The sequence below is a fragment of the Danio rerio genome, chromosome 3, assembly GCF_049306965.1.
Source record: "Danio rerio strain Tuebingen ecotype United States chromosome 3, GRCz12tu, whole genome shotgun sequence".
Taxonomy (NCBI): domain Eukaryota; kingdom Metazoa; phylum Chordata; class Actinopteri; order Cypriniformes; family Danionidae; genus Danio; species Danio rerio.
In genome coordinates, this window is record NC_133178.1 from 62377501 (window position 1) to 62391974 (window position 14474).

General features: G+C 38.7%; 1 protein-coding gene across 1 annotated transcript in view; it reads left to right on the forward strand.

Moving 5' to 3' along the window:
- uqcrc2a (ubiquinol-cytochrome c reductase core protein 2a) overlaps nucleotides 1-12184 on the forward strand; it is a 17389-nt gene extending 5205 nt beyond the window's left edge. The window contains 9 exon segments of the mRNA NM_001002657.2: nucleotides 1917-2041; nucleotides 2119-2216; nucleotides 2305-2362; nucleotides 3485-3580; nucleotides 5708-5907; nucleotides 7419-7499; nucleotides 8040-8116; nucleotides 8276-8429; nucleotides 11891-12184. Coding sequence (NP_001002657.2) covers nucleotides 1917-2041; nucleotides 2119-2216; nucleotides 2305-2362; nucleotides 3485-3580; nucleotides 5708-5907; nucleotides 7419-7499; nucleotides 8040-8116; nucleotides 8276-8429; nucleotides 11891-11974 — 973 coding nt within the window. The 3' untranslated portion in view covers nucleotides 11975-12184.
- Nucleotides 12185-14474: the final 2290 nt, after the last annotated feature.

Below are 14474 nucleotides of genomic sequence, written 5' to 3' on the forward strand. Positions count from 1 at the left end.
CGGACACTGGAGTGTTTTAATGTAACGTCGATCAGCTGGTTTGTCTATAAGCTGACATACGAGCGATCCGCTGATGAAGCGTGGCTTTAAAACACTCCAGTGTCCCTGTATCTGTGTTTACACTCAGTAAACAGCGGTGAGTTCGGTGAACTGATGGCCAACCACAGCCATTTCTGTTGAGCACGTGAACACAATGGCAAATCCACGCTGTTTAAGAACGCGCTTAACAGTGCTCAAATGTTTCCGGGAAATGGATGGTCTAAAATTTTCTGGATCAATTGTTACCGAATTTCAGTATTGTGACAACTCTAGATCAGATATGACGCGCTGAAGTGCAGTAGATTCTTTGCTTTGCTCACATATTTATCCGCTTCTTGACATCTCGGCAGGGTTTAAACAATGCTGGCTGATGAAAGCATGATGAGTAAAACTCAAACGAACAGCATCGGAGAAACCAAAACTTTGTTAAAACAACAAATCGCAGCGTGAGTCTTCCATGACTGCCAGAGGCCCTCTATCACTTCCTTCTCTCTCTCTTTCCTTCTAGCTCTTACTTTTCTTCTCTGACGCCAAGCTCTGCCCTCTTATCAAGGAACAGGCGTCATCCATGATAAAAGAATTTACTGAGATTGCTGAACTTACTCAACCACAATTTTATTTATTTGTTTTATTTATGACATCATCACAATCTGATGGTGAAAACGACAGGTGTAATGCTCTCTGAAACGCATTAGAAACTGATATAAATATGATCTGATTGCTCAAACCACTTTAGGAGATAGACACTGTCCAGATGAAACTTATATGACATACAATTGAAAGTTGAGTCCCTTTAGGACGTAATGAAGATGACAACTCCCATGATTCCACACTCAGTCATACAGTCATCAAAATGCATGTTTGTTTGTTGTGAACACACACCCTCTTGTGGCAGAAATTATGTACTGGTGTTTTTAAATGCATATTCATTGTAATGATTGTTTACGGCCCTTTGGTCACCAGGATTATTTGTTGCTAAGCTAGCTTATAGCTTAGCTTGCTACATTTTCCAGAGGGTAGTTAAGCTACCTTTTAACTAGAGTAGCTAATAGCTTAGCTCACTACATTTTTCAAGTAGCTTGCCCAACACTGAAAGACACTAAGTTAAGTGGCAAGTTATCATAACAAGGACATCTCAACAAAATTTGCATATAAAATGACAAAACTGAGCGAATGACGCATAATTACAGTTGTGATGAGCATGCATGAAATCACATTCATGTTCAAGATGATTCATGATTATGAAGGTTTCATCAGTTTTAATGAACACTTCTTAAAGTGTTACAGTGGCCTGAGTTTTTACAATATTATCTTTTAAAAGGGAATACCAGATCATTTTTAAAAAACAGTGTAGGATTTACTGAATATTTTTCAGTTTTATTTAAAACAGAAATACAACAAATTAAATATCAGATCTGTCATATGGGCAGAAATGCTCTAAAAACAGCAATATGGTATCTTTTGAAGTAATACAACGTTACCTTGCACTTACTTATCATGTGTTCTTACATCAAGTCTTTGAATTTGAAGTTATTGGACCCGAAATTTACTTAAAAGGTCCTGAAAGTACCTTGTATAGCAAACATAGTGAATATCAGTAGCAGAATGAGCATGTAGACCAGGGGTGTCCACATTCAGTCAAAGAGGGCCAGTGTCCAGGAGAGTTTAGCTCCAACCCTAATCAAACACACCTGAACAAGCTAATCAATCTCTTAGTAGGTATACTAGAAACTTCCAGGCAGGTGTGTTGAAGCAAGTTGGAGCTAAAGTCAGCAGGACACCGGCCCTCCAGGACTGAATGTGGACATCCCTGATGTAGACAGTCTGTCCTGTAGATTATATTTAAAAATTACTCTTGTGTGTGTTTTTGTGTGCAGTGACGGTGTGATCGAATACCTTGTGGATGTGACTACTGCTCCTGACTTCAGACCCTGGGAGTTGGCAGATCTCACCCCGAGGGTCAAGATCGACAAAGCCTTGGCTGAACAGAGCCCACAGATAGGTGCAGTACATGGTTTACTCCTAAATTAATGTAGAAAGTTGATTAAGTGATACTGAACAGCTGTTTTCTCCGCTCAGGTGTCCTGGAGAAGCTGCATGAAGCTGCTTATAAAAACGCCTTGTCCAACTCGCTCTACTGTCCAGACATCATGCTGGGGAAGATCAGTGTTGATCATGTAAGAGGCGAACAGCTTTCTGTACTGTTCCCCTACTGAAATGAGTACCAGTGTATACTAACACTGCCTTTCTGCTCTGAATCTGCAGCTTCAGCAGTTCTTTGACAATAATTACACCAGTGCAAGAATGGCTCTCGTTGGATTAGGTAAGTAATTTTTCTGCATAAAGTGTTCATTTCTTTTAAATAAGCTTATTTCAGGAAATTAACTCAGTAAATAGCAACAATTTAGGATTTATACACTTTTTGCTTATCGTTATAGTTCAGCTTAAAGGGATAGTTCACCCTTAAATCAATATTTACTACTGTTTATTCAACCCCTAAATGGTTTCAAAGCCTTTATGAGTTTCTTACTTCTGTTAAACACCAAGAAAGATATTATAAAACTATGGAGGTCAGTGGTTACAGGTTTCCAGAATTGTTCATATTTTCTTGTTTTGTGTTCAACTGAAGAAAGAAACTGAAGCAGGATATAATGACAAAGATAATAAAGAGTAAGGCCCTGTTTACACTAGTGCGTTTTAGTTTTAAACGGGTGTTTTAGATCAAAAATGAGCCGCGTCCACACTAGCATTTCACCTAGCGTTTCTGAACATATCTCCGTCCACACTACGCCACCAAAAACGTTTATCACGTGACCATTCGCGCACTCCGGACATGTGCGTTCTAGTATAAACAGAAAGCATGTGTCTCGCTCTGCATTTGGTTATTATTAGTCAACAAACGCCGGTTGAACAATGAACTCGATGGCGAAGAATGCAAGCGAGGTATTTTTGTGCACAGACGACGAGGTCGAGTTGTTACTAAACGTAACAAATGAATAACTGCACAATGGTGCATAAAATAGACAATAGTGCAAACAACACTCCCATTTCTGTGTCCATGTTGTTGTTTACAGTGAAGGCTGGTCTGCTGTCTTCCGGTAGCGTTAAAGCTATGTGTTATAGTCATGTGATAGGGGCTTGACAAATAAGGAAAGGATACGCAATGACACAAAAGCCCCAATCAGGTAGCGAATCTCAGCAGCCCCGCCTCCGTTTTCAGATGTCTCTGTTTACCCCATCCACGCTGAGACGGAGCAGCAGTGTTTCAGAATGAAAACAGCCTATCCAGCATTTCCAAAACGCTCCGCTTTTGAAAGTTTTCAAAAACTCCGGCGTAGTGTGGACGGATGGCCTAACTGTAGCAAAACTTATGCATTTTCAAACTAAAATGCATTAGTGTAAACGGGACCTAAGTCAGTCAGTGAGTGAATGTTTGCTGTTGAAGGGGTCAGTCATGCGGCTCTGAAGACGGTCGGTGAGCGATTCTTCGGTTCTCATAAAGGAGCCGGAGCACCAGGAGCCAAAGCTGTGTACCGCGGCGGTGAGTGCAGACACACTCCATCACACTAATTAAACATCTACAGTAATTCAAACAAAATATAAAATGTAATTGCAGAAAATGTAAATGTAAATCAGTGATTTTAAATAACCCTTCTCCGATGTTTACTAATATTTTCCAAAGTTTTCTGTATAAAATAAAAGCATGTTTTGTGTAATGCTATGCATTACATACATCTCACCATAGATATATTGGTTTTTCCTATTATGTCCCTTTTTACAAGATGTAAAATAAGTCATTAATAAGTCTCTAAAAGAGATGGTCATCTATGGGTGGGGCGTTCTTCCTCACAAAGAGAGAATGTCAAAGTGTTTCTGCAGACAGTTTTTATAAAATGTGATTATAAAAAATACAATTAATAATGTTTTTTTTCACCATTAGTAGCTGGTTATATTCACACACTGTTGTCACATAACTTTGTTCAAACCCCTTATAAAGGTGTTTTTTTCACAATAGCCCCGCTTTAAAGTAAAGAGATGTGGCAAAAAAGTTTTACCAAAATTAAATAACAACAACATTTTAAAACCATTGACACCAACGAATAACTTTTATAATAAAAAAAAACATTTCGGGGACATCTCTGGGTCATATTTCACCCAATATATGATATTATGCATAAATAAAGTATCGAACATTTTCAGTGTTAAAACAACATTTTGGTATTACATTATATTATATTTTATGTTATTATGAACAAATATTCAAATAGTAAATTATTTAATTATGTTTATACCATGGGCATATCTATTTTATTACTTTTAGAAAATGGGTTATGAGTAGGCAACACAGAATCAACACGGATTTAGGCCATCATTAATTCTGTTCATTTACTTGAGTAAATGTGTGTAAATCTAAATTTATTCAGTTTTTAAATTAATTACAGTAATTTTTTTGGCAAATTTAAAAATGTATCTAATTTATGTGCAATGCAGTTTGTAAAGTAAAATTCTCTTGTCTTTTAGTAGAGATATTATATGAGAGACTTGCTTTGTTTACCAAATAAAGTGAATTTAATTGGATTTGCATTTAGACATTAAATAAAAGTTTAAAAGGTATTACTTTTTATTTAATATATTAAGGTTTTAGTTTTGATACTCCCAAAATAATTCGACAGAAATCCAGATTTTTACCAAAATTCCCCAAAGAAATAGCAAAAAACGCCACAGATTCCGTCTGGCCCTAGTCATGATTTTCACACATACATTTTTTTAAAGCTATTGACTATTTTTTTATTTGGTTTGACCCTCATGAGAACATTTGGTTTGAATGGGCGTTGTCAAATGTAGACTTCAAATTAAACACCCACTGCTGTGATCGGTTGGCAGTTTTGCATATTAACGGAACTGAAACGTCTCTAAACATCATCTCTCTCTAAAGTTTTGTTTCTTAACATTTCAATCAAACAAAATCAGCATTTTTTTCAGTTTGCCCAAGCTTATGTGCATATGCACTTGAAGGGAATGAGATTACAACACCATCCTCTGAATAATGCTTCATCCGATTGTTTTGATGGCCAATCTCCTTCCAAAATAACACTCCTCTCTTTGTTTACAAGTTTGAAAGTATTTGTGTACTGTAGTCGCTATCATGTGATATTTGATGGGATGGGGTGTACCTCGTGTTCGTTTCATACAGATTACAAAACCAGAGAACATTTTTTTTAAGTGTAGTTGTTTTATTTAAAAGAAGAGATTTCCCATTTGCATTTGCTGATCCTAACAGGTGCATAACAACTGCAGAAACTATCGTAAAAACATAAGTATAATCTGAGCCTCTCCGCTGGAAAATCGTCAGTCTGTATTGATCGCTGATTGGCTCCTGTACTAGAATGCAGGGCTTCATTCACCATATTGAGCTTTATACTTTTCCTCATTCTAAACTATATAAGTGGTATGTCTTGTGTATTCTATAGTTTTTAGTACTATATAACAATATTTCATGTATAACAGTAATATGAAGTATAATGAGAATCATTACTGATAATAACAGGCATTTGCATCAACATAGTTTTTGTGCGTCACAGTAAGGAGGATTCTTGTTTCCTAATGTGCTTAAAGGCCATTTAAACAATGTGCTTGTCTGACTGACAATATGTGTGCGTGTGAACAGGTGAGCTGCGGGTTCAGGGCACTGGATCTCTGGTTCACGCTCTGCTGGCTTGTGAAGGAGCTGTGACGGGCTCAGCTGAGGCCAACGCCTTCAGTGTGCTGCAGAGGATTCTGGGAGCTGGACCACATGTCAAGAGAGGATCCAACATCAGCAGCAAACTCAGCCAGGGCATCGCCAAGGCAACCGCTCAGCCATTTGACGTGAGTGCTTGTCAACCCTTACGCCCCATTCACACGAGGCTTCAGCGTCAGCGCTTGACTGAAGGCGTGTCTGAAGTTGGGGCTGAAGCTATTGTCATAGCAGCGTCAGCCAATGAAATTCAATCAGCAGTAGGCCACTGTCTTGCTGGTGTATTTGCATACAGCGATCTGATTAGCTGACGCAATAATGGCCATTATTGATTATTAAAACTTATATTCAGCAAAAGAAAGGGCATGTTTTGTATTTTCAATGATTATGGAGGGAGGCAGTAATGTTATAGGCTCTGTTTTCCTATAAATATGCACACAGTGTGTCACGGTTGAGGTTGGAGAAAAAGGAGCTAGGACCCAAGTGCAGAGTAAACACGCTAGAACACGCAGCCAATAAGAGAACTCATTCACCGCGTGTTCAGATGATAAGACAAACACAACACTGAAGCACACAACAAAAGCACGCGACCACAATGTAAACGCAGAGTTACGTGCTTTGACAACAGACACAAGACACGAGCACACAATAGATGAAAACACCTAACCGTGCGCTCACACATATACAACGCGCATGTTTCATCTCAGCGCCAACCAAAACCAAACCATCAAGATGGAGACGCTGAGAATAAAACAGCGCATCAAGCGAGAGCGCACACGGTCTGCACGCACCTACGATGACGTACACCCAGAGACACACACACAATGACAAAACAAGTGCTCTACCCAAGAAAACTTGAGCCGAGCACAACAGAACAGGACAAGACAGAGCTAGTGTCCGGACTTTGTCACCAAAACAAGAATTTACAAGACCAAAGTGGCAGAACCCTGACACAGTGAAGATGACGCTCATATGGCCTAAATATGCAGCTACACAACGCCTCAGCATTTCTGCTGTCTGTTAAGTTGCTAATATCAAAATGAAAATGGACAGTTCCTCATATCATGTTTTCATTTTATTATAGTAGCCAGGGTGATGTCAATGAGGTTATAAAGTATGCTGTTCCCTTTGAAGATTTACCCGACATGTCCTCGGGAGTCTGTTTTCCATATCAAACGTGCAAAGTCCGAACTTACAAAGAAAGGATGCAAGACTGAACTGTGTGTAGGCAACATAATATTGAGGAAAAGCCCCAATCAGAGAGGCGAATGTCTGCAGCCCTGCCCCCGTTTTCAGATTTCTCCGTTTTCTATTAGCTATTAGCGTATTATGGAAAAACCTAAAAGACGGTGAGAGTAAAAGTAGATCAACCTCAGTGTGCTCTGGCAAAATGACTGACGAACTTGCAGGCAAAATTGGCTCACATCCAGTCAGGTGGATCTACATAGTCTACATTTCAGCTCAAATGTTCACCTGACTGGATCTTTTCCCAAATTGTTCCTTTCAGCCATCTTCATTCTTGTCTTCAAATATTGAAAAATATCTACATTTTCATCAGCTTCTCTCTGTTTTCACTTTATTTTTGTTCGTCTTGTTTCCGTCTCACTACAGTTGAGCTGTTTGTGATTGTTCTTCCTCACAGGCCACAGCTTTCAGCACTACTTACTCAGACTCGGGGCTCTTCGGGCTCTACATCATCTCTCAAGCAGACTCGACCCGAGAGGTGAGAGTTCAACAGACCTGACGCTCGTGTTAAAGAGAGAGTTCACCAAGATACTAACATTCTGACATCATTTACTCTACAGTGTTTCCACCTGTTTGAGTTTCTTTCTTCTGTTTATTAAAGAAGATTAAATATTAAGAACAATAAAGAAGATATTTTGAAGAATGTTGAAAACCTGTAGCTGTCGTCCAGTTAGTTTTCAGCATTCTTCGAAATATCATCTTTTATGTTTAACAAAAGAAAGAAACTGCTAAAGGTTTGGATTTACTTGAGGTAAATAGTGAGTAAATATTCATTTTTGGGTTAACTGATTATTTTATTGTCACAGATAATTTAGTTTAACTGATGCACATTTGTTTAATTTTGTTTAATAGTTTTTGTTTTTACTAGTTTTATTTATGACAGGCATTTGTTAATTACTATTCCTGTTTCAGCCAATTAATTCTGCTGAAGCATTATCTGAAACATCTCTCTCTTTGTCTGCATTTGACAGAAACACAGTGTTCAGCGAGTGTGTGATTGTTCTGTGTGTGTCTGCAGGTCATCAGTTCAGCTGTGGCTCAGGTGACTGCTGTGGCGGAGGGAAAACTGACCACTGATGACCTTACCAGAGCAAAGTGAGTCAATGAAACACCAGCTCCCAGAATCACCATAATGCAGTCCTGGAGGAGTTTTAGAGCTGATTAATACGATTTACTACAGTAGAGAAAAACCCTGTGGTCAAGCTCAGTGCTGCTGTGTGTGTGAGAGATCTGATGTGGTGTGTTGTGTTTCAGAAATCAGCTGAAGGCAGATTATCTGATGTCTCTGGAAAGTTCAGACGTGCTGCTGGAAGAGCTGGGGGTTCAGCTTTTAAACAGCGGCGTCTACAGTTCACCACAGACTGTGACACAAAGCATCGACTCGGTGACCTCCAGCGACGTCCTCAAAGTAAGACACTTGAGTCAGGACAGATCAGCTTTTGCTGGATCTTTCTAATGCTGAACTGATCTTTTCACAGTGGAAAAATTTGAATCCCAGTCCAACAGGACCAGTTATCATCAGTTCAGTCACAAGTGGATGATGCTAAATAAATAGAGGTGTAAACAGGAGAAGGCCTACTGCGCCGCTCAAAATCAGAATTCAACACAGGAGTTTTAATATGAGTCTTTGGGGAAAAAAAGCCTGACTTCAGTTTCAGTGTCATTCTAATATGCCTGATAAAGCCTGCTTTGATTAAAGTCATTATTGGGGTAAACATCCAGGGGCTCTATTTTGACAGTCCATGCGCAAAACGCAGGGCGCAAACACTTTCAGGGCGTGTCAGGACGCGTTTTTGCTAATTTAAGGACGGGAAATCTGCCTTGCGCCGTGGCGCATGATCTAAAGGGGTTGAGTTTATTTTCTTAATGAGTTATAGGTGTGTTTTAAGAATAAACCAATTAGAGTCTCATCTCCCATTCCCTTTAAGAGCCAGCTGCGTCACGCCATAAGCGCATTCACTATTTACAGGACGTAAAGTAAGTCTAAGTGGAAAAACTGAGCATTTCACAAGCAAACAGTTAACAGTTTATTAACAGAAAACAGTTAAACAGAGCATCTACTGCGTGAGAATGAGAGATAATGGATCACTTTCACTTTTGCTCTTGGATAGGGAAACCTTTACGCACAGACATCAATTAGCCTATAAATAAATAATTTTGTTTGTTAAGCGCAAATTTTCGTTTCAAAACTATTTCTAAATTCAGTTCTAATTTCCAGCAAACGAATAAATGAACAATAATAACAAAATGTGCTCAAAAACCTGAGTTATATCCTAAAACACATGCTGTGCCCCATATGGCCTAAAACCTGACAGGTGGGCAAATCTAAGCTTGTTTTTAGTAAAACAAATATAAATATGGATATAATAAATAATACTGCTAATAATAATAACATTATACAAAAGCAAATTGTTATGAATGAACAGAAAAAGCCTCCCGAGATGAAGAAGACATAAAGCAGTGATTTTTCATATTTATGTAGGCTAGAAAATAATATGTTTTGTAATATTTTAATCCTTTATATTTATATTCTATATCTATTCTTATTATATCCTATATATATCCTTAATATTTACATTTTTCATATGTAAAGATATTTGCCTATTGCTCTTTTGTGTGTATTAAGCAGTGTGTAAGCGAGGCGCAACTCTGCGCTGGAGTTTAGACCGGGTTAGTTTTGGTCTAATGAAAAGCTATTATAGATTCTCAAAATAGCAACGCGCCAGCGGTCCGCCTCAGAACGCCTCCCTTTTTAGACCACAACGCCTATGGGCGCACAAATGATCGCTAATGCATTTGCTATTTAAACAGCGTAGCGCAACGCCTCAAAACCACTCTTGTGCCAAGCTGAAACTACCAAAAGACTGATGCGCCACGCCTTGCACCACACTGTGCTGGGTGTGTGATAGGGCCCCAGGTTATGGAGCAGGGGTCGCCAACCCTGTTCCTGGAGGGCCACCCTCCTGCAGATTTCAGTTGCTACCGATATCAAACACACCTGAACCAATTAATTCGGACCTGAACACCACGTGATAATTACAGGCAGGTGTGTTTGATATGGGCAGCAACTGAACTCTGCAGGAAGGTGGCTCTCCAGGAACAGGGTTGGCCATCCCTGTTATAGAGATATGGAGGTTAATTGCATCGCATAGCTGGGTCTGACTGTCCGGATGAGCCACTATGACGGGCTGGGCAGTGCTAACCAGGCAGCTTCAGCAGCGTGTCCTGAGGAAGAGCTGAACATAAGAGAATGGCTTTTACCTTTCACAAACCTACAGGAAGAGGCTGCAGGTGCGAGAGAAAGGAATCTGTACTCTGGCATCCTCTAAATCTGTGGTGAAGTGCACCAAGGTTGTAATCTGGGTGGCAGTGCGCCCCATGCTGGAATCGCTTGCGCTTTACATCTGCAGAGAGGAGAAACTGCTGGACTGTGTGTGATGCACTGCATTCATCTGCAGGGGGCGTCCCCGGCCCTCCTTTGCTTCTCGGAGTGATTGGGGTTTTGATCCTCGATTGGTCTCACGCAGTCACTTGATGCAAGTTCACAGGTCAGAGTTCATCGAGCTTGAACTTTGCACTGTAGCGAACTGCAAAACTTGTTGCACGAGCTTGTGTTTTTGGTCTGAGGCATTTGCGTGCATATGAATGGAAGTCTATGGGGAGAAAAGCTCAGTGTGACCTCGGGTTTAGTCTTCAGGGTGATTGGTCATCTAGCAATTCTCAAAGTGTCTTTAGACACCATGTAGTAGTTCCCGATCTGAAGGCAAACCCATATTACTGACACTGTATCAGTGCCTGATGAAAGACCAAAAACCGAAAGAACGAGTGCTTCAGCGATCTACACTCGTACAAGGGGGCATTCGTCTGCCGTTTGTTAAAGAAAGGATCAGGAAAGACCATAAGGGACTTTGCAGAGCTTGATGGGAACTTTACAGTAAACATTCAATACGCAAAGATTGCCGCTTTGTTAAATGCGTTTGTGAGCTCGTGATCTACTGCAGATTGTGGTTGCTCTATGTCCACCGTCAGCTGTTCCTACACACTTGTGTCGGTCAAGTTTCAAAATAGTTCAGCTTTCGCCACTGTGTGGATTAATACTGAATGTGTGTCACTGTTTTTGCTGATGGTTAAGAATAGAGCGATATGCTGCTGTTTAACTGCATTGCTTTGATGCACTCCTGCATTGGGCTCACAAACACACACCTGCCAACATTTTCCCATGAAAATCCGGGAGACCAGGGGGGATAGGTTCAGGGTTGAGGTGTCTGAATAACACTGTTGAGAATCGGGTACTGTGTATTGTGGTGTTAGTAACTGTACTATCAAACATGTTTCTGGCCTCTGTGATCAGATCCTATAGCAGTGATGGCGACCTGGGGGTTTCACAGATCATACCAAAATGCTGAGGACAGGGGGTGGTCTTTCTGTCTCGCGCTGAACTCTGTTGACCAGTCGCTACAGACTGTCATCAATCTAATCAGCGTAGATTAGCATTGTGCTAAGGAGGAGTTTGGGAACAAATAAATGCATATTATAAACAATTAAAGTGTTTTTGACCTTGCCTGCATATCAGACTGTTGTAAGAGACCCCCAAAACTAAAATATGACCCTTTATAATAGGGGCTCATTAAACATTCATGTGTTTAAAATATTCACATTTAGCAGATTATTCTGGATGATTCCTTTAAACCTGAGTGAAGTTTGATTTGAATCAGGATCAGTCAGACTGATGGAGGTGTTCAGATGAAGGTTTCTCCATGTCCACTTCTGAATCTTGAATGTTTTTGCTGGTTTCTGTCTGCTGTTTGTTGGGAATAAGAGATGAGGTGTGAACTCTATCATCAGTTTCTCTCTGTGTGTTTTCTCCAGGCTGCGAGGAGGTTTGTTGAAGGCCAGAAGAGCATGTCGAGTTGTGGATATCTGGAAAACACACCGTTTCTGGATGAGCTGTGAGGAAGTCCCGCTCTACAGTGCAGATGTTGTTCAGCTCTCTCCTGAGTGTACAACTGATCTGAGAGCTGTCTGAAAGCCGGACTGCTGTCCACACTTGTTTTCTGCTCAGATCATCATGAAGTCTGGTGTTCAGTCTCGCTTTATTAACATCAGTTTCATCTGTTTGACTGTATGTCTGATGTAGATTCATTAAAACAGATCTATCAGTGATGAAGGTCTGCTCTGCTTCATCATTTCCCCCAGGAGGAAAAATACTGTGTTTACTTCACGACTTTAGGATTATTACTGGACTTTTACACTTTACTCTGCTTTACTATGAATTTATTTTAACTTAAGTTACTTATTACATTGTTCATTTTATTTGCTTCCCTCATATGAGCAGTAAACATGGTAAACAAACACTCAAACATCGACATGTGAAGTGAATTAGATTTTCTTTCAGATTTTCACTTTCAGCAGAGAAATTTCTGGATTCAACAGTTCAGCATTAAATCTAATGAAGCACATTGAGGGAGAAAAACAGCTTTTTCATTATATTATCAGTGTTTTTATCCTCTTAATATTTCTGTTTGCTGTCGGCTTATTATATTGGCAGAATCAGCAAGATTGAGTCAGAATGAATCATTGATTATATGATTGACTAATAATATTAGATGTCAGTGTTTTATTAAATGTCTTTGTTAAATCGTACAAAATATCAAACAAGAGAAAAACAGTGGTTAAATGAACATTATCTGCACTGTAAAAAAAGAATCGTTAAAAAAAAGGTCACATGACTGTCAGCTACAGACGCCAAACAAAAACTGTAAAAATTTCATTGTTGAAATAAAGTGCAAAAAATAATAAATACATTTATTTTCATTGAAATGTTTACAGAAACACAGTTATTTTACAGGCTTTTCCTAGATTATTATGATCAAATTCATTCAATAAAGTTACACAATAAGTGTTTTACAAAATGAAACTATTATTTTACAGTTTTTTTTTTAGATTATTTCGATAGAACACCATCAATAAGTGAAGTTTATTCATAAACTAATTTCGAGAGGATCATGTGATTATGATTAAACACGGCTGGTTCTGCATTAGCATGTATGATCCACCAATCAGGCCATTCCTAACCCACTATAAAGAGCCAGGGGTTTTCCACTCTTCGATTTGAGAATCCCCCCTTCCTCTTCACCTTCCCTCCATAGGACGGCACAGTGGCCCAGTGGTTAGCACTGTCGCCTCACAGCAAGAATGTCACGGGTTCTAGTCCTTTAACAGGCCGGTGGTCGTTTATGTGCGTAGTTTGCATGTTCTTCCCAAGCTCGTGTGGGTTTTCCCCGGGTCCTCCGGTTTCCTCCATCATTCCAAATACAAGTGAATTGATCAATCTAAGTTTAGCACTACAGTCAAACTCATCCTGCAGCATATCTCTTCATAGCATTAATTTTAGTCATCAGCTTTTATCAAGGGGGGAGTTGTCGAGATCTATCTGAGCTCAAGGCTCCCCTCTCGCCCTGCAAACAGGAGGGAGCCCAGGGCTCAAAGACCTTTTGAGCTCAGGGTTCTCCCCCGGGACAGCATGCCATACTTGCTTTTAATCAATCCTCAGCTAACTGAACTCTTGAAATTAAAAAAAGAAATTTTAACGTAATTTTACGATTTTTGTTTGGCAGCTCCAGCTTTTTTATGAATTTGTATTTTTTTTTTTTTTTTTTACAGAGCAAGTAATTACAATTTATTAATTTAATTTTACGTTATTTAAAATATACTTAAAAAAACTGGAACTGTGTAAATAATACAGCATTTTTTTTTTTAAACCAGGAAAATTGCTGTAATTTGTCATTAATTATATAGTACATAAAATAACAGTCAAGCTGTTCATTTACAGATATTGTTTGTAATTTTTATGGATTTTTGAATATAATTTAAAATAACAGGAAAAATACTGTATAAATAATACTAAATAATATTTCCCTGTATAAAAACTAAAATGTCAGTAATTTGTCTTTAATGATGAAGTACCTAAAGAGAAAGTCAAACTGTTCATTTAGAGAGACTGTTTGTCATTTTAGTAAGTGTTGAATATAATGTCAAATTACATTTACATTTACAGTCATTTAGCAGACACTTTTATTCAAAGCAACTTACAAATGAGGACAAGGAAGCAATTTAAAGAACTGAGCAAAAATGAATAAGTGCTATAGGCAAGTTTCAGGTCTGTAAAGAAAGCAAAACATTAGTAATTATATATATATATATATATATATATATATATATATATATATATATATATATATATATGTGTGTGTGTGTGTGTGTATATATATGTGTGTATATATGTGTATATATATATGTGTGTATATATGTGTATATATGTGTATATATATGTGTGTATATATGTGTGTATATATGTGTATATATATGTGTGTATATATGTGTGTATATATGTGTGTATATATATGTGTGTATATATGTGTGTATATATGTGTGTATATATGTGTATATATAT